Genomic DNA, 25,826 nt, shown 5'->3' on the forward strand with positions numbered 1-25,826 from the left:
TTTTTGGGGGGGGGGGGGGGGCGTGACCGATAGACCTGCTCGAGGTTGCGACTTGCAGACGAGCTGAGGAAGAGAAACGAGAGCCTCCCGCTGTGGATGCTCGTGCCAAGCCCTCGGGAACACTCCGACGCCTCTCTTCACCTTTTGACGAGCGTTTTCGTGAGCGCCGGTTCCGTTTCTCTTGATTCTTTCCATCTTTCCCTTCTTCTCCTCGTTCCAGTCTCCTTACCTTTGCTCTCTGCAGCAGCCGGTCTCTCGACACCGTCTTTGTTCTAGGGTCTTCGCCTGCATCTTCTCCGTTTTCTCCCGAGCCTCGGACCTCGCTGGGCGTGGCAATGACCGTCCACGCGCCGACCGCGTCGCGCTCGGAGGCTGCGCATCCCACTCTCTCCAGGGCGCGCTGGAAGGCTTCGAATCCGATTTTCCCTTCCGCCCGGCAATCGCCGTCTGGGGTGGAGTGGGGAAAAAGAAACGCCACCAGGATCTCGAGACGCCTGTCGAGAGGAACCTGGCGTCTTCCCTCCTTCCCTGAACTCTCCGCGTCACCCGGCATTCCCCAGCGATCTTCGCTTTCGAGCGCCAAGCTCCAAGGCGAGGAAGAGGAGATGCGAGAAGCGTAGAGACGCTGCGCAAGTTGCCAGAAGGCGAAGAGCGTCGCGATCGCAGGATTCTCGCTGTGCAGGAGAGGAAAGAGATGGCACGGGCTGTGGAGGGCGAGCGAGTCGCTTCCGTTCCTCTCCATCTTCTCTCGCCTACTCGGTTCGATCGTGAAGCCGTCCGGCTCCGTCTCTTCTCTTTCCGGCCGAAGGTCCACGAGCTCAACTTGAATTTCCTGCGAGCGGACGTTTGCATTTCTGCGGGCGTCTTCCTTCCTGCTACTGGCCGCGCGATCTCTCGCTGCTTCGCCTCTTCGTTTGTCTCTCTCCGCTCCTCCCCGACTCTCCGACCGCGACGCATGCGAAGGAGACAGTCGAGTGGAACCAGATGGAGACAGTCGCGACGAAGATATCGGGAGTTTCGGCCGATCAGCGGGCTCTGCAGACAGGGTGTCTGCTGCGCGACGCGAGCCGAAGGACGAAAGCGTCAGGCGTCGATGATAGTAGTCTCTTTGTTTCAGAAGCTGATGCTCAAGATTTCGAATGCGGGTCTGAGAAAGAGAAACAGGAACGCTCGCGTGTATCTAGGGTGTCGCCACAAACCTGCTGCAAGGCGAACCGCCTAGAAACCGACAGCGCGAGCAAAAAGAAACACAGGTTCTGGTTCAACGAGCCCCGCGCGCGAGGCACGACGCACCGACACTTCCTTGACGGAACGATGCTCTTCAATTTTTGCGAAGGAAAATGCAGAGACCCGCGCAGTGCGCCCGCCCTCAGAGCGCAGAAAGACAACGCGGCTGCGCCTCATCTCTCGAACGAAAACATCAAAGAAAGAAGCGAGACGAGAGAGAAGACAGAAGAGTGCAACAGGAAACGCGAAAAGCGGAGACCAGAGATAAGCTAGAGGGCCAGGAAAACGAGACACGGGGACAAGGCCGGGAAGACGGGAAAACGGAAGAGAGCGAAGCGAACAAAAGAACAAGACGGCAGAGCAGACGAGGAGACAACAGACGAGACGACAGAGATCAGAGAAAAGAGCAGACCTATCTGACCTGCAGCATGCGCTCCTTGGTCGCGGCGGCCGTAGTTGCCTCTTTGAGTTGTTTTTGAAGAGCTACCATTCCGAGAGAGTCTTGTGCGAATTCTCCAGAAAATCCAAAAGGCGCTTCATCGCTCTCGCCAGTCCACCCTCGCGCATCCGGAGAAACCGGAGGCTGCTCCACTCGCCCATCTTGTCTGCCTCGTCCGCCTTCGTTTGAAACCAGAGACAGGCGACGGCGCCAGTCGCCCGCTGGAGGCGTCGCGGCGACGCCTGGCTCCGAGAGGGCTCGTCTCCAGTCCTCCCCGGTAGGCGCGGCAACTCGAAACGCTTGGCGCAGCGTCACAAGGTGAGACGAGGAATGAGAAGGAGAGGAAGTTGCACGAGGTGATGGGGAGGTTTTGGTGTGGGCAGAGAAGGCATGGAGCGGCGCGAACGGGAGTTCTGTCTCTCCACGGGTTTCGAAGTTGTCGGGACATCCAGGAGCGCGCCCCTCGCGCTTTAGAGCAGTCCGGGTGCGCGCCGCTGCCAGTCGGTCCTGAGCGAGACAGCGCAGAGAAGAATCAGGAAAGTGCAAACGGCACAAAGAGGAATGCAAACAGGCAGAGGCTGACAAGGACAGACGCGCACAGGCGAAAATGAGAATGAGACAACGGAGGAACGGGGTTGGGTTCTCGTTTCCAGCTACCTCGAGCACGAGTGGGAAGCCGGTTGCCGCTCTCTTTCCTCTTCCCGCGCGTCTCCCTCTCTCTGTATCTCTGCTTGGATGCTCCTCTCATCTTCCGTCGCCCCTCTCGTTCTCCAGGTTTCATTCGTCTCTGTCCTCCTCGATATCACCCTCTCTTCCCTCGTTTCCGCGTTTCCCTTTCGTCCTCTCTCTGCTCTCTATCTCGGCGCCGTGACGAATCTCCTGCGTTTTTCCCTTTTCCGGCTGCTTGGCCGTTCCCTCTCCTCATCCTCTCACCTCTCCGCGGTGACGGACAATGCCTGCTGCGTCCAGAGATTCCTCGACGGGAGACGCGTATCTTTCCACTGCCGCCTGCAACTCCCGATTCGCGCGGAAAAGCGCCGCCGCCTCCTCAGCCATGTGTCTGTGCACACGAAACATATGAGCATGGAAAAAAATTCGCATATGCGGTAAAGCGCAAACGAACGCCTCCACCCGAGCAGCCGACATAGGTGGGATCCTCGACTTTAAAACCAGCGAAACACAACCAGCCCCCCGTGAAATTGTCCCCAGACGCGCGTCGGGACATCTCTCACATAGTGGCACGAGACAGCGTCTAAAGAGACTCTTTTTTCAAAAAAGAAACAATGGAGCGAGACCAGAGAACCCCGCGCGAAGACTCGACCCTCCCAGACCCCTCCACTCGAATGTGCCGACCCGCTGCCTCTGCCGCCGTGCTGTGGACTTCCTACTTCGATTCCTTCTCAACTTGCAAGAGCTTCGCGCTCGCCTCGGCCGCTGCTGCCTTTTCGTGCGCGGCTTCGATGCGCGCCTCTCGAAGCGCCTTCTGAAGCTCTGTTATCTCCTGCTGCAGCTCGACAACTGTCCTCTTGCCGGGCGATCCTCTTCCTTTCTCGCTTGTTTCGCTCTCGTCGCCCTCGCGCTCAGTCTTGCTTGCGTCGCCTCCGGCGGCGGCCGCAGGCTTCGCAGGAGTCGGCGCCTTCCTGTAAAGCTCCATCTCCTCCTGAACGGAAACCAGGCGCCATCATCCCAAGTCGATCTTTTTTCCTTCCCGGATCCTGTCTCTCGTGTCGTTCGACTCACCGGTTGCCTGTGTCTTCTCCCTACCGCATGCAGCCCCTTCGCACGATGAAAAAGACCTTTCAACATCGCGCAAAGGAAAGCCGCCGTCGCACGCTCTACACCGACGGCCTTCTCCGACATCGCTCCCAGACGAACCCGTGTCCCGACTTTAAAAAAGTGCCAGGTAACGCCCCTTCGGCGTTCCGCTCTCTTGTGCTCTCTCTCGCCTTCTCAGGGCCTCCTCGCGCGCTTCCACTTCTGCTCTGCGCTTCCGACAGACTGCGCCTCCACGCGGCACTTACGCCGCACACCCGTTCGTCTTTCTTTCTCCTACGCGATGCGCCCTGTATGCTCTGTGCGCCATCTGGACTGCCTAACCCTTTTGCCGCCTCGCTCTCTCTAGCTTTCTCTCTGCCCCCGCTCCTTTTTCTTCAAGCGTTTCCATAGCGTCCGTGGTCACCCCGCGAGATCTCGCTGTTCGCGGCTCCGCCCGTGGTTTTCCGGCGGCTGAGTTGCGAGTGCGTCACTCACCTTGGCGCTGGCCAGTTCCTCTTGGAGCTGCTGATGCATGCGGACGATGTACGCGGCTTTCCTCTCCGTCCACTGACTGGCTTCTTCGAGCTCTCCCTTCTGCCTCTTCAGCATCTGGACCTCCTGCCGCAGTTCGCCCTCGATCGCGTTCCGTGCCTTCGTTTCCTCGCGATGGCGTCTCGCCTCTGCCCGCAGCCTGATGTTCTCTTCTTCGTACTCTCGCAGAATGCGCCGAGACAAGTCCAAGTCCCTTTCGTCTTCCACATCCACACTCCGTCCTTCCTTCTCTCTTCCTTGTTCCCTCTCTTGATCTCCCTCTTGTTCTCTCTCTTGCTTTCCCTCTCGTTTTGCGTGCCTTGTACTTCTTCCTTCTCTGTCGCTCCAAGACCGAGGTGACGCCGAAGTCTGTGTCTCTACCGAGCGTACATTTGCCTGCTTTTGCAGTTTGAGTCTCTCGAGTTCTTCGCGGCACTGCCGCTCATCGTCTGCCGCTTGGCGGTGAGACTCCTGGAGGGCGAGAATCACCTGTTCGGCGCAGAAAAGTTTCTCTTGGGTTGCAGCCAAGCGCAGCTTCAACACCTCCGCCTCGTCGCTGCATGCAGGGACCTGTCCTTCGTCCCTGCTCTCGATGACCTCGTCCGCATTCTTTTCGCTCTCGTGCTGTCCGGCTGCTGTCTCCGCTGTCTCTTCTCCGTCTCTCCCCCTCTCGCCCTCGAGTGCGTCCTCCTCTCTCCGCTCTCGTCCTCTGTCTTCCTTTTCATCTTCGTCTCGCCTCCCGAACTTGACCGTTTCCTCCGCCCTCGCACTTCCCGCTGACTGCTCCTCGCCGCCTCGCCCCGTCGCTTCTCGTCTCCACCGCTCCAGCGCGGAGTTCCTGCGCTGAAGCTCGCCCAACTCCTCCTGCTGCTCAAAGAGTAGTTTCTCTTGTTCTTCGAGAAGGCTCTGTTCCCTCTGCAGCTGTGCCTCTTGTTCTTCTATTTGGGTGAGGAGCAACCGCTCGCGCTCTGTCTGTTCCGCGACGCGCATCTCGAGTTCTTGCACTTCCCGCCGCCTCTTGGTCTCGCCCTCCCGCAGCTCCGCGACCTCGCGTCGTGCCTCCTCTCGCTCCCTCTCTCTCTCGTCTAATCCCCGCTGCAACGCGCCTTGCAGCTCTTCATTTTCTCTCGCTAGTCGTGCAAGCGCTACCGCCTCTTCTTCCCTCTTCCCTTGCTCGGCTCTCAGGAGCTGTGCGTTTTCCCGCCGTTCCTCGTCCTGTGACTCCTGCTGTCGCTTCAGATTCGCTTCCAGGGCTTCGACACTGCGGCGCAGATCCGCGATTTCTGCGTCCTTCTCAAGCAGCGACCGCTCCAGAGCCCGCCGCTGCTCGTCAAGCTCCGCCCTGTGGTGTACGTACACCTCAGCGAGCTCAGCTTCCCGCGCCGCCTGCTCGTTCGCGCACTGCGCCTGCAGGGCGTCGCGCTGCGCCGCGATCTGCGCCACCGCCTTCGCATTCGCTTCCCGTTCGCGCTCGAGCTCCGCCTCGCCCTCCCCGACCATCTGGAGGTAAAGAACTTCGCTCTCCTGCAGCTGCTGCACTTGGTCGCTGATGACGCGGTCCTTCTCGCAGTCGAGCCTCTTCAGCTGGCGATACTTCTCCCGCCACATCCGCAGACCCAGCTGCAGCGCCGAGACGTTGCGTAGCTTCTGAAGATTCTCTTCGAACTCCTCGTCGTCGCTGACGGGCGAACACAGCGAGGGCTCGCCTGCACCACACGTGTTGATTTCGCGCTCGTCGGGAAGACATCCAGGCGACTGGGAACGCAGGAGAGCCTGGAGAGCAGCTTCTTCGGCTTCCACAACTTGCTTCATGTTCAGATCGACGGAGCTGGCGGGCTGTCTCGGCAGCAAAAGAAAATTCGCCGGAGAGACACATGAGACTGCTGAAGACGGAGACTCCGACGCGCCGCCACGCCTCATGCCCAGCCTGCTGGTCCCGCCGATGTCGCTTCGCGTCGGCGGCGTCTCGGCCGGTGTACGTACACCCCGTCCCCTGTATCTGGCGCCTCCCTTCGGCTCGTCCGATGCCTTCTGTTCTCTTTCTTCGTCGCTGTGTTCCTCTCCGGTGTCTCCTGCTTTCTTACATTCTCCGTATCCCGTGAGCGGTCCACCATCGTCTGCGTCTCGTTCGTCCTTTTCTTCGTTTTCGACTTCTCTCTCGGCTGCTTGTGTCTCGCCAGCTCGACGGAGCGACGGGAAATGTGGAGACGACTCAGTCTCCTCTTGCGGCCACCAAGACGGCGAATCAACCGACGTGGAAGGCGCCGCAGGCGCAGCCGAAGAAGGAAAGCCCCAGGAGCGCAGAGGCGCGGAAGACGCAAGAGACGGAGGCGAAAGAGCCTGTGGGGAGAGAGGCGGAGGCGACAGAGACGCCCCGCTCTCGCAGCGGTCGCGGACCACGAAGAAGTTCGAGCGAAGAGACGGCGCCGGCTCCCGCAGCTTTCTGCTCAAGACCCCACTCGCAGAAACTGAAGAGGAAGAAGACGATGAAGAAGACGATGTAGAAGACGATGAAGAAGAGGAAGAAGAAGAGGAAGGAGAAGAGGAAGAAGACGATGAAGAAGAGGAAGAAGAAGAGGAAGGAGAAGAGGAAGAAGACGATGAAGAAGAGGAAGAAGAAGAGGAAGAAGAAGAGGAAGAAGGAGAAGAGGAAGAAGACGATGAAGTGGAAGGAGAAAAAGAAGAGGGAGAAGAGGAAGACCGTGGCGACGAAGAAGAGGGGTCTCGTGGTGATGTCGATGAGAACGAGTCCGATCCAACAGACCGCGAAGGCGATGGGGCACGTGAAGGCGGGGCGGGAAACGCGGCAGGGACAGACGCGAGCGGCAAAGACGACTCTCGCTCCGATAGACAAACAGACGAAGAAGAGAGAAGCGAAGGAAGAGACGAGGCAGCAGCCGCGCACGGAGAAGCCAGAGAGCCCCCGTGCTCACGCGAGTGAGAGAGCGTCCCCTGCGAAGGAAGAGGCGGCCGGGAGGAAGACAGCGACACCGGCGGCGAAGGCGGCGCCTCCGTCGGCGACCGAGGCATCGACATGTCTCCTAAAAAACAGAAAACGCACGCTGATCTCAATATATATATATATATATAAGAATATACATATGTATGTATATACATACGCATATATATGTGTATATGCATATGCATGTATATATATATATAGGCAGTTACGGAGATCTGTGTGCGTGTGAATACCGGCGTGTGTGTGACTCGGAATGGTTCCGCGGAATCGCTGGAATGTGCAGCAAACAGTCTGGAGGCCGCGAGAAAGCGAGGACGAGATCGGCAGAGACCGAGTCGCGCGTGGGTCAATCCGATGGTTCCACGGACAACGCCCCGTCGAGAAGAAGGAAAGGGAGCGACGCGAGTCTCAACCACCAGAGATGCGACAAAGCAGCGCTTCGCAACGGCGGAAGTTGTGCCTTTCAACGCCGCATACTACCTTGAAAACGGCCATTCGCGCGCGATAGGAAGAGGGGATATACGAAGGGGGGCCAGGGGCAGGGTTGCTTAGCTCACTGCATACGACATTCGCGTCAGGTGCAATCACGTTTGTCTGCGGCACACGCCCACCCGCACGAAACTTTATTTCATCAGCGAAATGGGGTAGCTGCCGTCTCCTTCGACCGCAGGGATACACTGCGTCGGCTGCGATCTAAATGTGAAATGTCGAACCCCTACCCGTCATCGCATCTTCGTTTCCCAGACACCTTGCTCACCTGCAAAAAGCGGTGCGCGAGAGTCTGCGAGTTCTGAAGTCCACAACTCCTTCTCGTCAACTTCGTCACTGGCAAAGCCCTTCAAATCCGTTAAAGAGAGCGACGGCCGCTCTCGAACTCTCTCGCCTCCGCGGAGAGACGACTCCTCCTCCGGCGATCGCCTGTCTACATCCCACCCTGCGAAACTCGCCTTTCTCAGATCGTCCCATGCAGCACATGACCCACTCAGCTCCTCCGCCTCGCCCTCACTCTCTACGTCGTCCGGGGGAGAGTGCGTCGTCTTCGACTCTTCCGTCGGGTTCTCCCGAGGGAGGCGCGCCTCGAAAAGCGGCGCATCCTTCGCCTCCGCAAGCTGTTTCCAGGCGAGCTCGACACCCGTCTCACGTTCGCGCGGAGACAGAAGAGACACTGTCTCCGCGCCGGGCCTCGGCAGGACCCGCGAGAGCGAGGCCTCAGAATCTGCGAGTGGCATCGCTGAGGCGAGCCGCGTATCGGGGCAACCCCGTTCGCCAGCCGACGCCTCTCGCCTTTCCGCTCCTGCGCACTCTTGTTCGGAGTCGCCGCCTTCGTCTCCTGGCCCCGCCGAGCTCGCGCGTGCCTGCAAGAGCTGCCTTGACGCACAGAAGCCTTCTCTCTCAACTTCACACTTCGCCTCGACCTGACCGGCCTCTCCCTCGAACCCTGCGCCCCCTGTCACGCCTCGATCGCGCGCTCCTGTTTCGCTCTTTTCTGCTTCGCTCCTGTCTCCTTGTCTTTCTCTGTCTTGTCTTCTCCCTCCGTCGTTCGCTCCTCTCGCGTCCGGCGTTTCCTGGTCACTGGTCGGTTCCGTCTGCTGAGTCCTCGCGCTCTCTTCCTGAACCGATGGCCGCCGAATGGAGCCGCTCCTGGACGATGCCGTCGTCGTGAGCAGCGCGGAACGCTTCGTGGCTGGCAGCGCGAAGTCTGCCGCAGCCTGCAACGCGAGAAAGGGCGAGGAGAGACCCTCTTCTCGGAAAAGTTCTTGGCTCGGTTCCAAACGAATCCGAATCAGATCCTCGCGGGCTTCTCGGGTGTGCGCAGTTTGTGCGACTTCGGCGCAGGCCTGGCCGCACAGACTTCGTCGCAGTGGAGCTGCCGTCGGAGCTGGACTGACTGTCTCTTCTCTGTGTCTTTCTCTCGCCTCACGCTGCTTCGATTTCGCCCCTGCCTCGTCGCCTGGAGACCGTTCTCGCGGGCCGGCGGCGCGTCTCGGGTCGAGTTTGAGGCGTCTCGTCCTGGCGTCCTTTTCTGCGTGCGCGTCTCTCCCTGGAGGCGCGCAGTCGGCGCGGGCGGACTCGGAAGCCCGTGAACAAGGCAGAGCACGCGCGTCGAACGGGCCGTCGTTCCTGGCCTTTTCGAGGCCATTCGCCTCTCGCTCCAGTCCCCCCCTTTTCGGACTGGTCTCCTCTGCGCGTCTCCCGCCCTTTGTCGACCGCGAAGGGAGGTGAGGGGAGACAATGCGAGACACCGCGTGCGACGCAGCTCGCAGCGCAGCTGTCGTGACACCCTGACTCGCTCGGCGCTTCGCCAGTCCCGGTGCAACCGCGCTCGAGGCTCGCCGCACTTCCGCTTTTTCTTTTCGGCTGCAGGCCCCCAACACTGCGAGGACACCGCCACTGAGGCCCCCACTGAGGCCCCCACTGAGGCGCCGCTCAGGATTCTCTTCTCGCCTCAGGCAGGCGGCGCTGGAACACGCGGACCTCCGTCTCTCCTTCGCGTCTCTCTCCGCGCCCTTCTTCCCGACCCCCGCAGGCCGCGTGGACTCTCTGGCTGGAGCCGAGAGCGAAGACGGGAGCGTGCGCGGGCGGGCACGGATCGAGGCCTTGTCGAGATCTGCGCGCGGCTTCTTGAGCCTCCGAAGGCGCGAGGCGATAGCCGACTGCGAGGGCTGGGGCAGGGCTGTGTCGGCAGAAACGCCCGAGTCAGCAGCGAGTGACGAGACGGAAATTCCCGGCGAGAGATCTAGGGCGTCCCGCTCACCAGGCGCAGAGCCATCTGCCTCGAGTTCGCGGCTGGCCGCGGCGGAAGCACCGAGGCTCTCCGAGAGGCCCCTGGACCTCTTCTCGGCGACGGTCGCTGTCGCTCTCCCAGGCGGGCGAACTGCGCACTCTACACGCGCCGGGCCAGCCGGCTCTGCCTCGGGACCGCCTTCGAAGGCGGCTTCTTCAAAGGAGCAAAACACGTGTTCACTCAGTTCGCCGTCCACACTTCGCGTCGCAAGAGCCGCCGGCGACCCGACGCCCTGAGAAACGGCCGCCTCAGCCTGACATTCGATCCCGGTGGCCGCCTCGGCCGTGTCGGACTCGCACCCCGGCGTCCGGTGTCTAGACGCCTGATGCGGAAGAGACGAAGTGCGGACGCGCGAAGCGTGGTTTCTCGGGAGTACACGCAGCTCCGCTGCGGAGCGAGGCGGGAGGGACGACGCGGCCGCGTGGAGTGCCTGCACGAGATGAGGACCGGGGAGCGTCGGAGAGGCAGACTGCGACAGGGAGAAGTCGCCGGAGAGCGTGGAGAACGAAGGGCCCCACAGCTGTTGAGGAAGTCGCGAGGCGGGCGAGAGACTTGTGGAGCCGGGGAGGCGACGGGCAGTGGAGGCAGTCGAAGCGACACTCTGAGGCAGGCGCTGAGCGTCAAGCGTCTCGCAGCGGGTGCGGGGGCCTTCCTGGTCGCTGGGGCTCCCCGCGACTGTGGCGACTTGCGGCAAACAGGCAGGGCTGGAAGAAGACTCGAGAGAAGGCGGAGGCGAAGAAAGCGGAGAGGGAGAAGAAATCGAACGAGGCAGTGCCGCCAGGGAGCTAGGAAATGCGGCAGAGGCGGGACATGAGGAGTGGGCATGAGACGATCCACGTGCAGAAGAGCCTCCCGGAAGCAAGGCTAGCGGGGTCGCGTGGCTTCTCGCGTCTGCTTCCTGGGGACTGGCTCTTTGGTGAGAAAAGGAACAGGAAAGAAAACTGCCTGGAGAGTTTGCCGGCTGCGGAGAAAAAGCGGGGAGCACCGCGGATGCGGGAGGCTTTCCGCCGCTTTCCAGGCGTTGACAAGGAAGCTGCGACTCGGAATGCGTTCTCCTCACGGCAGTCGGCGACGGGGAAACGACCACAAACACGTCGGGAGTCGCCCCAGGCACACTCGGGTGTACGTACACCAGACGAGGCTGGCTCCGAGACCCGGCGGCGTGCGCGGAAGCGGAGCGCGTGGGGGCGGAGGAAGATCCCGGAGAAGACGCGAGGGCGGCGCCAAGGCCAGCAGGAAAGGCAGCTGAAGAAGCAGGTGAAGCGGTCGAAGAAGGCAAAGATGAAGGACAAGTGTCAGCGGACCAGGAGCAAGCGAGAAGCGGAAGTGAAGCCTGGGGCGCCGGCGGCAGACAGTGCGGCCCTGCGGTGCCCCGATAGGTGCCGTGTTGCACGCGAGAAGCGGGGTCTCGAACGGGAACCGAGTCGGCAGCTTCTTTTTCTTTCTCTCTCGGCCCCAGAGATCTCTGGTTCTCGGTTCTCTCTCCAGTTTCTGTCCGGCTGCCGTCTAGTGCAGCAGGCAGACTGCGAGACAGAGAAAGGGAAGCATCGGCGGAGTGCCCTCGAGGCCACGCACGTCGTTCTCGGTCTTCGGGTGTACGTCCGTCGCGAGCCTCGCCATGAAGAGCAGAGAGGGAGGCGGCAGAAGCTGAACCGCCGCCAGGTGCAAAAGGAAACGACGTGGCAGACGAGGGAGGCGCGCTCTGCACTCGAATCGAGTATCCGGTCAGACGAGAAGATGTGCCGTTTTCCAGCTCGTGCCGGACGAGTTCCTGATTCCCGAGATGCAGGCGACGCAGTTGGTCCTCATAGGACGACGCGAGAGAGGCAGAAGAGAGAGAAAGAGCTGCAGATACAGCCGCAGCGGGGACGGAAGGAGACGCGTAAGCCGCAGGGACAACGCAGCCAGAGAGCGGACCGGGAGAAGAGACGGACAGAAGCGGAGGGACGGTAGAGAAGAAGGGGGAGGGGGGGAAGACGGAGAGGCGTTTATCTTGGAGAAAAGGGAACTCTCCTGGTCCCGAGTGAGAGGCTGCGGTCGACGGCCGCGTCGACTCGGCCTCGGAAGGACGCGAAGAGGAAGGCCGAGGCAGGCCGTACATCGGGAGATGAGCAGAAATGGGAAGTCGCAAAGAGCGAGAGAAAAGAACTGTCAAGACCGCGCTCTCGCCACCACAGGTGCCTCAGCTGCCTCGCTGTGTAGAGAGCGTCCTCTCGGAAGGGGGGGGGCGAGTCACACCGGCGACGAAGGAATGCGAAGAGCGCCCAGGAAGAAAAGCAAAGACGGGACAAGAATGAAGAGAAGAAAGGGCAGAATCTAGAGAAAAGAGGAATGGCGGAGAGACGGCCTGGATAGTGGCCGACGAAGAAGACAAGGTGCTCGGAAGAGGAAAAACCGAAAGGTGGACACACAGAGACTGAAGAAGGCCATGAGCGAGAGAAGGAAAAGATGTGGCATGTGCGGGCGATGGTTCAGTTGCCTTTTGTTGAAGACAAAATGCGTCTAGCGCATGTAGAGAAACGAACACGGCGACACGCGTGTGTCCGCCTGTCGTCGCCGTCGTCGTCGGCCTCCCGATGGACTACGCAGGGAGATGAAACTGGGTCGTCTCTCTTACCCGCAGCATAAACGAATCACAAAACAGGAAGGACGGCGGGAAGGCGAGACGTCCCAGATGAAAGGGCGACGTTTGAAGATGAAAAGTCGCGGGAAAACCGTCCGGCGCGCACACACACATATATCCTCTTTGCATACAACTCTGAGAGGGCGACAAGACACCCACGCAAGGAGGGAGCACGGAGTCCAGCCTCTTCGTGTGCGTTCGACATGGACCAGTGGAAAAACATGGAAATGGACAGGAGAGGGAAAGCTGCCTTTTCTTTGTGCCTAACTCTCGAAGATCTGACAAGAGAATGCATTTAAAGGCCTCTCCGGTCTTCTCCCGAATCTTCTCCCCCGCTGGTGGAATCCTCCCCCCTCGCGACGCTGACGCACTCTTGTAGCTCTCTCCGGGTGTATGTACACCTGGGAGGCGCGGCAAGCAGCGTGAGACTTGGTCTTTTCTCTATTGTGTTTGACAAAAAGAAAGCCGCGACCGTCCCCCGACTCTCGCATTCTCTTTCTGCTATCACTTTTCCCTCTTTTTTCTCCAGAAGTGCGAGGAACGTGCATTTAAACACCAAGGGATCGCCCTGGCGGTCGGACTCGAGGGCTCTTTTTCGCGCGCGCTCTCACTGTTTCGCCCCGCGACCCAAAGAGCGACGCATGCACAGGACACTGACATTGTGAATCGTGTTTCCTGCGAGGGCAAGAGAGCACTTCTTCTCAGCAAAGAGGGAACACTTTCAATGCATATATTCGTGAAGAGGCGAGACAGGCGTTGTCTCTCTCTCCATGTCTCTCTCTCCATGTCTCTCTCCGCTCTGTTGGTCCGTCGGTTCGCAGGAAACAGGGACGTCGCCAGACGGGCAACCCTGTGTCTTTCCCGTTCTCCGGTTGGCCTTCGTACCTATCGACTTTGTTTTCTCGCCCTCGTGGTCTCTTTGTCCTTTTGTTGTATCCCCTAAAATTGAATGAGTCGTGGACATCGAGACGAGCGTCGCCCCGGCTGCACTCAAACCGTTTCTTAGTTTCCCACCCAGCGGCGCTGCTGCTGCTACAGCACTCGCCAGCACACTCTCCGCGCGCGTCGATCCGCTCATATCTTAAAGAGTAACCGCTTCGTGAATACGCCACAAGACTTGCACATTTCGATTCTCTCTCTATCGAGATTTAGCTGTGCATACCTAGGCACATCTACTGAGTATATATGTCTAAGTACAACGCCGTTCCCTCGGTGATCCGTTTCGTTGTCACCGCGTAGCTTCTGCGTGTCTCGAAAGGAGAATTGAACGAAGAGAGTGTGTCGGAACACGGGAAAGACGGAACATCCGGAAAGGCGAAAACGCAGCAAGCGAGGCTCGGCTGAACCACGTTTTTTTCTTTTCGGGGTGTGAAGCGGCGTGCATCGGCGCGGATCTACGGGCGAGGCTTAACATCGCTCCGGGCGGAAGAAGGGAGGAGAAAGAGGAAGGCAACTTAGTCGTAAAAAATAGGAGGAAGAAGGACACGTAGAGGCGAATCGACCCAAGGAGACTCGGAACTAAAAGCATGTCGGCTGTCGTCCACAAAATCTTCTTTCCTGGGGTCGCCCCGTACCTGCAGGCGAAGGCGCTCCAGCTGCCTCTCTCTGACCGAATGAAGAAATTTATTTGTGAGATCCTTTCCTCTTCTTTTCTCTTTACCTTTCCGCTTTTTGGTGCGACTTCTCTCGATCGACGTTTCGCTTTTCTCTCTTCCCTGTCTTTCTGGTCTCTTCTCTCTTTTTCTCGGCTTCCCTGTCCTGCGTTTCGTTCAGAGTGCGCAGGCCCCCATCTATCATGCGCTTCTGCGTGGAGTCTTTCTTCTGCATGGAAGCGTCCTCGCCTACCTGTGTGCAATTTGTACACAGCTTTGTATGTGCGCACATGCGTATGTATATATGTACATGTATATATCTATATCTAGATAGATAGATATGTTTTGTATATATATATGTATGTCTATGTATATATATCTGTGTACGTGTGCGCAAAGACTGTTCATGGGCTCAACGCTGTGTACCTGTTAACCTGTGTGCAAATATCTCAGGTGGTAGTGTAACGATAGCGAGACTGACAAAAATGTGGAGGCATGTCCTTATTCAACTACATTCCTGGAACGCGAAGTTCACATTTTCTCTCGTGGTGAACTTGCTCTTCCCTTGCCTTCAGCGCATCCAGCGGGGCCCTTCACCATTCATTTTTGGGCGCCTGCGCTCAAGTGGGGCATCTGCATCGCGAACCTGGCCGATATGAAGACGAAAAAAGTCGAGCAAACTTCAGTTGCTCAGCAGTGTGGTGAGTTCGATTGGGCCGGGTCGTCACTGAGATGAACAAATCCACGACACAGACGCCGCATAGGTCGTGAGTGCACAGATCGGTAGTTCTGTGCAAGAATCTCGTGGGCACACAGATTCATGCGCGGTTTCATCGGAGACAGAACATGCACATGGTGAGAGTGTTGAAGTCTTCATCACTACAGGCTTCGTAGATTTACTCGTCTTTGCCAAGGCTCCCGTATAAAACCCTTATGATCTGTATTACAGTGTCACATGGCGTTCCGATGTCTCTATTTCGAGGTGGTGTACGCTTGAGGGGAGTAGCGATCGACACACACACACAAACATATTTTCCTCCTTTCGTTGGAGGGACAGAAAGCTGAACGGGCCTTCGAGTGTGAGACGCCACTCGTTTCGTGAGAAGGCGCTGCATGGCACGCGTGCAAGCACAAACAGGTGTCTGTAAAGAGTGGCCTTCGGATGTGCATGCATAAATGTCTAGATGGAGAGGTATAGAGGGAGATTTATCAGATATTTGAATGCAGGTGTGAGGAGTTTCTATGGTTTTGAGACACCTTATGGAAGATGGGTTTTTTACTCTTACAGCTGTCGCGCTGACGGGGATCATTTGGGCGCGCTACAGCACGGTCATTACGCCAAAGAACTGGAGTCTTTTCTCAGGTGGGTTGCCCTTCCGGATTCAAAGACGAGGCACTTGATCCTGTGTCTCCTAGTTGAGCGGTACCAAGCATGTGTCTTTCCCTCATATCCACTGTATTTAGCGGCAGAGAACAATCCTGGCAGTTACATCGTGTAAACACTGCATTCTTTCTTTTTTTTAGTACTGTCTAGGGTATGTGTGTGTGTCTCATGGATATATCGATGTACCTGTGGAGAGATTTGGACGTCAAGAACCGCGCGATTTGCTTGTGTACACGGGGTTTACGGCCCTCTCTAGTGGCGAGTGTTAATCGGACGTGGAACTCGCCCGGTTTTTTTGGGATTCTCTGCTTGTTGCCTCAGTTAACGTGGTCATGGCCATCACGGGATCGCTCCAGTTGTATCGCGTCTTGATGCACCACCTTGCGGAGAAGGAGGCACCTGCAGCGCCGTCGTGCTAATCGCGCGGCGCGAAGTCAGACATGCACAGAGAAGCCATGAACGAAGCCTCTCCAGCACATCAAAGAGACGGTTTTGCGTCTAGCGGTCGGGAGGCGCGTTCCCTCACCGACCATTCCATGGAAAGTGCCGGCCGTGCCTGCGCATCTGATTCTGGACAGCCGTCGAGGGTACCGTGAAGGGAAGTTGAGCGAGTCCTGGTAGTGTGCATGCGACAGGCGAAGCCCGCGCCACACCGTCACAGGTCGTAGGGCATATTCCTACAGGTGAACGAGTCTGTATTTCCTCTCGACTCGGCTAGATGAAGAAAAGGGAAACCAATCTGCGGTGAAATGCAAGGAAGTGGGAGACACGCGTCAGTGACTTGGGCGTTCATACGTACCCGCGCGTCAATCACTCGGTCGGTTATACGCGGGCGTGTTGCCCGGAGAACCGCGTGGATGTGACAGCGAAAACGGTCGTTTCTCCGCGTCTCAATATATGTCTTTAAAAGAGTCCACAGTTTCCCGAGGTGGGAAGGTGGGACGCGCTGAAATACAATGACTCCCAGGCGCCTCAATTGCCAGTCGCCTGGCCGATGCCTTTCATACACCATCGCTTTTGCCCACCGCGCAGCTCTTTTCCACCCACCGCGGGGGTTTGGTCAGTGCCTAACGATGCTCCTTGAACTTAGCGCGCCTCTGTCTCCGCTCTTCTCTCGAGTTCTCGGTGCGTGCCTGCCTCACTGGCTTCCGGGCCAAGCGCTGTCCTGAGTCTGTCGTTGAAAGGCGACCCTTTTCGAGGTCGGCGAAGCAGTTCGCAACACTACTGCCCCAACGTGTGTGAGATTGCACGGCACGGAAGCGTTTGCGAATGTCTCGCTTCTCGTTTCTTACTTTGTGTGGACCTGCGAAATGTCGGCGCTAAAAGGCAGCACTTCATGGCCAAAGGGAAAGGCTCACGTGAAAAAGTGAGAACCGGGCACGCTGTAGACAGCGAGCTCCCTGACGGCACAGATACACCGTGGCAGGAGGCGACGACTCTAAATTGCAAACGGCAATGTGCGACTCTGCACATGTCCCTGAGAAGCGAACAGATCTCTGTGTTTTAGCAATGCATTCGTAGCAACCGGCTTTCCCCAATGGAGAAGCGCCGAAGCACGGAAATTACGCTTTAGCCATCAACGAGTCTGTACAGACTCCGCCAGCTGCCTCGCAAACGCAACGCGGTGCCAAGTTCTATCTTCGCGGAGTTCAACAACCAAAACATTGTTTAGAAAAAAGAGCACTCCGTGGGTCACCGCTCCGCTTAGGCATATTCTCCTGGCGTCATAACGGGGGGTTCGTCTCGTGTGAGGTCCATTCGCGTTTTGTGGTGTCAACCGTACATCCGGACTGTTGGATTCGTGTATGTCTTTTTTTCTGCATGGATAACACCACAAAAGAACGTTTCTTTTGTTTTGATCGTCTGGGACGAACAGTGACCGGCAAGCACGAAAGACGTCTTGAAAGAGTTACAGACGCTACAGCATTATCTTGAACATTCGCAGGACATTCGATCCTTTGCATACAGGTGCCGAGTTGTCGGCGATCTACTTGTTTTTTTCCTTTCCCGCTTTTTGGCTCGTCGGCCGCCTTCAAAAGAACGAATGTCTGTTTTTGAGGGCCGTTTCTGCCAGGGCGTTCTGCAAAAGTCCGGACGTTTCTTCAACTTGTATCTTTTTTCCATCGCAGGTTCCGTTTCGTGTGTCGGAAAGGTATTGTGTTTTCGCTTCGACGGTGACGTGCTAACAGATCCTTGTTCTTTTCGCTCTTCGCGTCTACCTGGTTTGTGCTCACGGGGAGAAATGCCAACCGCAGCGCTTTTTTTCTTCGCGTGTTTTGCCCTCGTGTCAAATCGACTCCAGACGAAATCCTGCATCCGATCCAGCCTCGTCCCAAACGGTATCTGATCCTCTTTCTCACAAACGCGAACGGTTAACCGCGTTCCTCGGAGGAGTATCTGCATGTGCGAAGCTCGCACAGGGATTGGCAGATCAGAGATCCTCCCTGTTCTACGAAAAATCAATTGTGCGTGGGGTCTGCCACTGCGTCTCTTCCAGGGGAATTCTGGCGCAGAGCTGAGACCGGCCCGGGGAAAAACATAAGGAGGGGCTCCTGATCCTCAGGGACTGAGAGAAAAAATTAAACGAATCGGAGGCCCCATTCATCAGGGTCTTCTTGTGTGCATCGTCATGCAAATATATGCATATACATTTGCTTAACTCAGTACCGAAGATCTATTCTCCATATATATATATATATATATATATATATAGATACATACATACATACAGAGACACATCTTCATTCACGAGACGGATGATAAACCACAGACCTATATATGTATATGTATCCATATCTTTACACGTATGCATAGCGTAAGTCTAAGCAGATCGACACCAAATGGGGATCCTTGGCTTTCCCTTTCGTGCCCTGTTTCAGAGCGGCTATGAGGCACGCCGGCGTGGTGTCTCTCTGTCCCAGGAGAGATCGGGTTTCCTTGTTTCGCGGCTGCTCCTTGGATTCTTGCTTCACGAATTCTGGTCGCAATCTCCCGGATTCGTGTCAGCAGCTGAGCCTCGGGGACAGCACGCGGTCCTTCTCCGTCAGCCTTTCTACGCCGAGCAGGCAGAGCATGTGCGGTTCCCCATGCGAGTAGGCGATTTGACAGAAGACAACATTGAGGCCCTCGAGACGATAAGCCAGCAAATAGCTCGGGAGGTTCACGCGCAACAACTCCGGAGAAAGCGCGAAAGAGGGAAAAAGATACGCCCTTCTTCCTCCTCGCAGCAAAACACGCCAAAGCCGGCAGCTGCAACAGAACCCGGCAAGCCGAAAGCTGGGAACAAGCGACATCCAGACGTCAAGCACGAAAAAGGGATAAATGAGAAAAACCGAAATGTAGACCAGGAAGCAACAGGTGAAACGGAAGAAAATCGGGAAAAGGGAGAAACCGGAGAAAAGGAAGGAAACGTACCAAAGGAAGAAACAGAAGAAAGCGGAAAAAATCTGGACAATGAGGAAACAGAAGAAAAGGAAGAAATCCAATACAGTGAAGAAACAGAAGGGAAAGGAGAGACTGTAGGGGGGCCAGTCACACAAGATGAGGCAGGAAACTCGGAGAGAAGAAACGAAGTCCGACACGAAGATGAAAATAAACCAAGTCCAAGCAGTGGCGGCACAGGCGAAACAGGTGCCAGTGGAGAAACGCCTTTACAGGAAAGCGAAGAGGAACTGGAATCTTCGAGCACCTCCCCAGAGGGCGACGTGTCCTCTCTGGGAGGACGGCTGATCATCGGCCTGACTGAAATTACTTTTCCAATGGAGACAAACCAGTCCCGCAGCGAGACGTCACGGGCAGAAGCAACTGACAACAAATACGGAACGGCAGTGAGAGACTCTGGACATGACGAGGCACAGATATCCGGTTTTTCACACACACCGGCCTCGTCCCACTCACGAAGCGAGACAGACAACAAACGTGGAGCAGAAACTGCATACGTCGAAGAAGCAATTTCCCGGAACAATGTCCTCGGGCACGCTGACGCGGTTCGCGAAGCGAAGGCGCGGCTCCAGAGCGACCGATTGGCTGAGCTGGGCATTATGAAGGAAATGAAGGTGCTCGAAAACGTGGGTTTGGTTGTTCTAGAGTTAAACGATGATTTGTCAGAAGACTCCATCCGAGAAACCATCAAGACGCTGTGGCAGCGAAATCCCTCGACGTGGCTGATTGAATCTGACACCGAAGTGACCTTCCGAGGGAGAGAGGCGTTTGCAGCAGGAGACCTCGTCGTCGTGCCCGATGTCGATGGAGAGAGGGGAGCGTTGGAAGATAAGTCTAACGAGGATATCCCGTCCAGGGGAGATAAAAGTGCAGAGGAAAACCCAGAGAATGAGACAAAGGCAGACCCAGAAACGCATTCAGGTGTACACGAAGAAGTTGGTCAGGGCGCGGCGCCAGACGACCAGCGCAGGAAGAGAAAGATTGCGGAAGCGGAGTCCGACGCGTCTTCTTCTTTTGCACGAAAAGTAACGGAAGAAGGAAAGAGAAGGGTAGACGAACAAGAGGCAACAAACACTCGTCGGAGAGGGGATCAAGAGAGGAGTCGCACGTTGCCATCCTTCGGTGAAGGCGAGAAGAAAGAGGCGCGTTCTGAATCGAACCGAGACGGGGAGCGAAAGCGGTCCCAAGTTTTAGTTTCCATCTCTGCAAAGGAAGCAAAAACGGGCACAGAACATGGCCACTCCTCAGACGAACCGTCGGACCCAACTCCCTCACAACACCGGAAACAAGCAGATTTCTCCTCTGCGTCGCACGCGCCAACGAAAGGCGAACGTGACCACGTGGCGGCCAGCGCGCACAGAGAGGCCGACTCCGGAGGCATTCACATATCCGGCGTGGTAGAAGATTTTGAAGGAACGAATGAGGCCCGTGATATGCCAAAGGCTCACCCTGCCGGGATGCTGAAGCCCTCGACAGGGATTATCCCCCTGAGCCTCTACGAGGCTGTAGACTCGGCCGTTCGTGAGTCGCTCTTGGACAATTTTTCCTCAGCGAGCCCGCTCTTTCGCTCTGAGGTTTTGTGTCCTTCTCACCCTGTACCCTCTCCGGACAGCTGCCCCCAGCGATCTGCCCAAGGCAGTCGCTCTGTCGACCCCTCTCCAAGACTTCCTCAGCTCGCGTCCTCGCAACCGGAATCGCCTTCCCCTTCTCGGGCGCCGCTGTTGAAGGGGCGAAATTCGATTCCGCTCCTGTCGGGCCCCGTTCGGCATTTGGGGAAGATGCCTAACGACAGTTTGTTCTCAAGACAGTGGGCGTACCACGAACCGAGAGTGAACGTGCGCGCTGTCGAAGCCTGGAATACTGTATACACTCACCGGCTGTCTCGCGCGGCGAACGCCAATGCCGACGGCGAACAAGTTGCCTTTGGGAGGAGACTTGCCGAACACGAGGCGCCGCACAGAGAGATCGCAGACGAAGAGAAACAGAGACGCTACGTCCGACGGGAGAAGATTGCCAAAGAATCAGAAGTAGAGACTCCAAGCGGAAATCGAAAAGGCGCCAAAAAAGAGCCGATCATTGTTGCTGTCATCGATACAGGTATATCCCATAATTCTCCCTCAGACGCACAACACACACATCCATATATATATATATATATATATATATATATAAACTCTCGCAACTTCCCGTATGTGCTGTGCATGATTGTCGTGAGGTGTTTCCGAGGGCAGGTTGGCATATACAGAGCTGTACCTGCATTCAGGATTCCTGAACATTTTGAATGAGATGACGCGGGGCGAGTCCGAGGCCATGCAGAACGAGCACCTGTGTGCGGGAGTGTTCTGTTTTTCCGTCGCGGAAATTCAGGTGTCGACTACAACCACGAAGATCTGAGGACGCAAATGTGGCGCAACGAAAAGGAAATTCCCAACAATGGAATTGACGACGATGGTCAGAATACCGTGCCTCTTCAATTGGTTCACGTAGTTGTAAAGCGTTAGAAAATGGAATGTAGATGTGTCTCTCCAGGTCTGCACAGAGAGTGCTTGTAACCTTTTTGTGCTGTCGCCGTAAGGGAAAGTGAAGGACGCATAAACATAAAACATTCATTTCGATGTCTCTTTCGGTGATTTGCCGGTGTGTGTCGAAGACGCTGCACAAACGTGGAACAGGAAAGACATTTTGTTTTGTCGTAGGAAATGGATACGTCGACGATGTTCGTGGATACGACTTTGAGGGAAAAACAAATGATCCGATGGACTTGAACGGCCACGGTACCCACGTCGCGGGGATCATCGCCGCCGCCGCCAACAATCGACGAGGCATCGCAGGTAAAACGCTTCGACCCTGAGACGCGAACCCTACGAATCTAGGAAATGAACCTGGCGACTCCGACGATGCCTGAACAGATCGAGTCTGTTGGGTCTGAAGGTTTCAGTCAAATAGCCACGCGACAGCGGCCACCAAAAATCCGTCGTACACCCTCTTCGTGTCGCAAAATACATGTATGTAGAACTGTGAATATGAGCGTGTGCATGTGCATTTTCCATGTGCAATATATACAGGTAAGCTGTACCGACGTTTTTTCGGCGGCGCGAATATGGCTCTGTGCCTATCGCGTATGTGTAATTGGAATTTAATATTTATCATCTCTGTTGGGATGCGATCGGTGTTTTCTGTAGTATTTGCTCCCTTTGTGCGGCGACAGCGGCATATTTTGATAGATTGTTTGCCTGCTCATACGAGAATCGTGCAGGATGTTCTGCGACACCTTTCGCTCTTTTCAACTGATGTCTTCACCCTCTCTTCGTCCGTCGTTTCGCTTCGTCCACCGACTCTGCGTCCTCTTCTTTTCTAATGCCCCATCCGTGTTGGGGCGATTTCTTGCCCAGCGTCAAACCGCCTCAGAGGTGTTCCTGCGGTTCCAAACTGCCGAGACTACCGGATCAGCTGCGGGTTGGCTTCCCGTCTTCCCTAACGGGCCTCTCCCACTTTTCTTCTTGCGCTTCCATTCTACCTTTCTTTTCCTCCCTTCCTGTCGGCGCAGGCGTGAACTGGGAGGTGAAAGTGATGCCTCTGAAATTCATCTCGCGGAGCAGTGCAGCTGCTGAGGCGATCGACTACTCGCTTCGGATGGGCGCAAAAATCAGCACAAACAGTTGGGGCTACACCACGCCGTCGGAAGGTCTCCGTCTCGCCATCGAGCGAACGGCCAAAAGGGGCCAGCTTTTTGTCGCCGCTGTCGACAATGCTGGCAAGGACAATTCTGTGTAAGAAACGTAGCCGGAAAGCAAACCCAAAGAGGTCTGTGTCTCAATGTTTCACACACACTCGCGACGGCTACGCAGCGGAAGCCCATCTAGACGCAAGGGGAAAAAAAGGGTTCGGTACCGTAGAATCAACAGAGACGGGAACAGGGCGGAGTCCTCAGCTGCTCTTTGCAATACGCAAGAGGCATTATGAGAGAACAACCCGCGCTGATGGCGAGGCAAAAAGCCGCATTCGTGGTTTAGGATCCAGATACACAACGGAAAGACCGAGATAGAGACACCTGAGGGGAACAGAAAAAGCCGTGTGTCCTTTGTTGACGCCACCGCGTGCGGCTCGGTTTGAGACTGCTTTCTCGCATGCTTCTTACCGTTCTACCAGAGAAAACGATTTCCCCCCCAACTGGGGCTATGACACACGAACAGGTGCGGGGTTAAAAAGCCTGTTAAGAGTCGCAAATTTGTCCCCGGGAGGAATCGTCGCCTCGTCGTCCAACTGGAGTCCGTACACCGTCGACGTCGCTGCACCAGGTGAGGAGTGCCCACGGAAAAGAGGAAGGCAAGCAAACAAGGAGGGAGCAGGAACGGCAGGAGAAGAGGCGAAAGTGGATCTCCGTCTTCGGAAGAATCGGACAGTCCCTCGCCACAAACGACTGTACATGTAGACAGAGAAGAATGGAACACCAGTGAAACGCTCTCTGATAAACATAGGAATCAGCCGGAGACAAATAAGCGCGACAGTCGCCGCTTCAAACCAGTTCTTTCAGCGTAAACACGCCAACTGAGGAAATGCGAAAATACGGTGTCGTTAAACGTATGTAATCCACAACTGGATGGATACGTGGAAGTCTATACGTGCATAAAGGGGGTTACATACATATACTTATTCGCATAGATATGTATTGAAATGCCAGGTTCACGTTTCCCACACGCAACGCCCTCTCTATATATTTGCGTGGATAACCAGAATGAGTAACTCACCTCCATAGCATGCTTAGGGGCAGTCTTTTTCGTGTATGCCTGCTATATATATATATATATATATATATGTCTAGCTGGAGGTACATGTATGCATGAACGGCGACATATTTCTCTTTCGCCTCATGTCGCTGCCGGTCCTTCAGGGACAGATATCATCAGCACCATTCCAACTGGACGCTTCCCGGAGGGTTACGGATACAAAACCGGAACTTCCATGGCCACGCCGTTGGTGGCAGGTAATGCGTCAGAAAGCAGAAGAACGCATGCAAACGCCTCTATTTACGCCCTAGTGGTAGCTCGAACAATAACCGACAACTGCGGCACCTGTAACAGGTCGTCTCTGTCGCTCTCGTTGCTCTCTCTGTCTCGAAGTACCTCTGCTCTGACCTGTGTATCTTTCGTTTTTCCTTGGTCCTCCTTTCTCTATAGTTCTTCATCTTCCTCCTGCCGCCTCGTTCTCTCGCTCTCTCTAGAAGTGTTCCTACTTGCGCGTGTGGATGGTTGACCGGGATATAGAACAGTCCAGCGAGGGTTAATTTCCACATTCTTGTCAACGTTTCTGTTTTCGTTTCCGACCCAGGTGTCGCTGCAATGGTGTGGAGTGCACAACCCAATATGACGGCGGCAGACGTTCGCGAATGCATCATGCGAACCTCGACAAAACTGACGTCTCTCGAAGGACGCATTGCCTCAGCAGGTAGCACGAAAAAGCAGCAATGGAAAGTGAAGCAGCCACTCGTTCTTTCACCACCCTTCCCTCTAGGCGTATACGCAAGGGCACCGATGTCCCTCTCTGTGCCGGTCAATACACTCTGAAATATGCTACACAACGATATCTGCATGTATGAAGCACCAGTCTCGAATGACGTGTGGTCACACTCAAGTTGACATGCCATCGTGCAGATTTGCATATGTTTGACTCTCGATCTGAAAACTCTGCGCAAAACTGCCGCGGGGCGTCTTCTCTCTATCGGCGTTATCCCCACACTGAGAGGAAATACATTCAGTCGAAGGGGGTTTTCCTTCGGCGAGGCTATGTGCTGTTCCTTGCAATTCTGCTGAGCCTTTTCGAAATCTTGCCGCTCTCGCAGCGCAAGAGAAGCAGCAAGACATATATAGACTGCGCGCGTGCGCTCCCGTTTTTCGCCACCAGAATCTGAGGAACTCCCCTGTCGCTCGTCGGTGTGCCATCGCCTTCCCATGGAACGGCACGATGGGGTCTGCCAAACCCCCTGTCTCCTCAAGAGTTGTCAGTGCCGATCGTTTTTCCGTTTCGCTGTAGGAGTTGCTAACGCTTACGCAGCAGTTCTCGACGCGTTGGGTGACCCTCTTCCAGCTTCGGCGCTGCAACCGGACGCGTCGCAGCCGCCCTCGCCAGCTCAAGCGGTTTTGGCGTTTCTCGGAGGCAACCACGGATCGGGCTCGCTTCCGTCTTCCGACTCATCTCCTGCGTCTGGGACATCCGCTTCTTCCTCAGCTTCTCTCCCTCTGTCGCCGCTTGGGGGCGAGGGAGGCTCTTACGCGCTGCCAGGTCTCGACACGTTGGTGGCGAGCATGGCTCAGCTTCTCAATCCATTCAGTCGCTTGCTTACCTTGTCCTGAAACGTCCAAGGCACGAGAACGTCGTCGGCACCCGGCAGCGGTCTTCCCCATCCGTGCCGCAGCCTGCTGGGCCGTTGCACCACGGCAGTCTCGCGTTGCATCGAGCAAGAGTAGGGAGATAGAGCTGAGATAGCGCACACGCTCCGTGCGGGCTTCTATCTTAGAGAGGAGAGCATCTGTTCTCTCGCGACTGCTCCAGTTCTCCGGCCTTTCTCAGGGCTTCTCTTTTGCCGGACACAGTGCGTCGCTCACGGGTCTTGCCTCCTACGTTTTTGTACGCATGCGCATGTGTGTCTCTGGAAAGCAGAAACCATTTTGGTGCCTAGACACCCTGTCACGGCTGTACGACGCTCGCGCTGTCCTGCCCTGTCCCAATAAAATTGCATGCAGTGATGCGGAGGGCGCTTTTGTGGGATGTCGAGTCGACATACAAGATTACTTGCATGAACACACACCTCTTACGAGAAAGAAACAGGTACACGTGTTATACAATTCGTTATACGCAAAAATACAAAGATATATATCCATATGGACACAGATATAGGGATATATGTGGATGGATGCAGGTATATATACGTGTGTAGACCTATGCATGAACATGTGCGCAGGGCTGTATGTATAAATCTGTATATGTATGGCTGTGTATGGGAGTGTCTGTGCCCAATATGAGTGCGGGTATATAGGTGACGATACATGGTTCCTTAGGATACCGGTGTGACCCCTTTGGAGAGTCCAGA

At 56.2% G+C, this 25,826-nt stretch overlaps 3 protein-coding genes across 3 annotated transcripts in view; 2 read left to right on the forward strand and 1 right to left on the reverse strand.

Moving 5' to 3' along the window:
• NCLIV_020870 (conserved hypothetical protein) overlaps positions 1 to 11,800 on the reverse strand; it is a gene marked incomplete at both ends in the record, with an annotated part of 13,364 nt that extends 1,564 nt beyond the window's left edge. Inside the window, 6 exons of the mRNA XM_003882283.1 lie at positions 230 to 1,147; positions 1,649 to 2,173; positions 2,600 to 2,726; positions 3,055 to 3,326; positions 3,917 to 6,993; positions 7,672 to 11,800. Coding sequence (XP_003882332.1) covers positions 230 to 1,147; positions 1,649 to 2,173; positions 2,600 to 2,726; positions 3,055 to 3,326; positions 3,917 to 6,993; positions 7,672 to 11,800 — 9,048 coding nt within the window. The remainder of the gene's footprint in view (positions 1 to 229; positions 1,148 to 1,648; positions 2,174 to 2,599; positions 2,727 to 3,054; positions 3,327 to 3,916; positions 6,994 to 7,671) is intronic.
• A 2,048-nt stretch (positions 11,801 to 13,848) lies between these two features.
• On the forward strand, positions 13,849 to 15,717 carry NCLIV_020880 (hypothetical protein; the record flags this gene model as incomplete). Its single annotated transcript, XM_003882284.1, has 4 exons — positions 13,849 to 13,951; positions 14,490 to 14,615; positions 15,203 to 15,277; positions 15,620 to 15,717. 4 exons carry the CDS (start codon positions 13,849 to 13,851, stop codon positions 15,715 to 15,717), a joined length of 402 nt encoding a protein of 133 aa, XP_003882333.1.
• A 2,421-nt stretch (positions 15,718 to 18,138) lies between these two features.
• NCLIV_020890 (putative subtilase family serine protease) lies at positions 18,139 to 25,089 on the forward strand (the record flags this gene model as incomplete). The annotated part of the gene is made up of 7 exons (XM_003882285.1): positions 18,139 to 20,836; positions 21,107 to 21,190; positions 21,436 to 21,570; positions 22,287 to 22,509; positions 22,889 to 23,037; positions 23,631 to 23,723; positions 24,770 to 25,089. 7 exons carry the CDS (start codon positions 18,139 to 18,141, stop codon positions 25,087 to 25,089), a joined length of 3,702 nt encoding a protein of 1,233 aa, XP_003882334.1.
• Positions 25,090 to 25,826: the final 737 nt, after the last annotated feature.

Source organism: Neospora caninum, chromosome VIIa (assembly GCF_000208865.1).
Source record: "Neospora caninum Liverpool complete genome, chromosome VIIa".
Taxonomy (NCBI): Eukaryota; Apicomplexa; class Conoidasida; order Eucoccidiorida; family Sarcocystidae; genus Neospora; species Neospora caninum.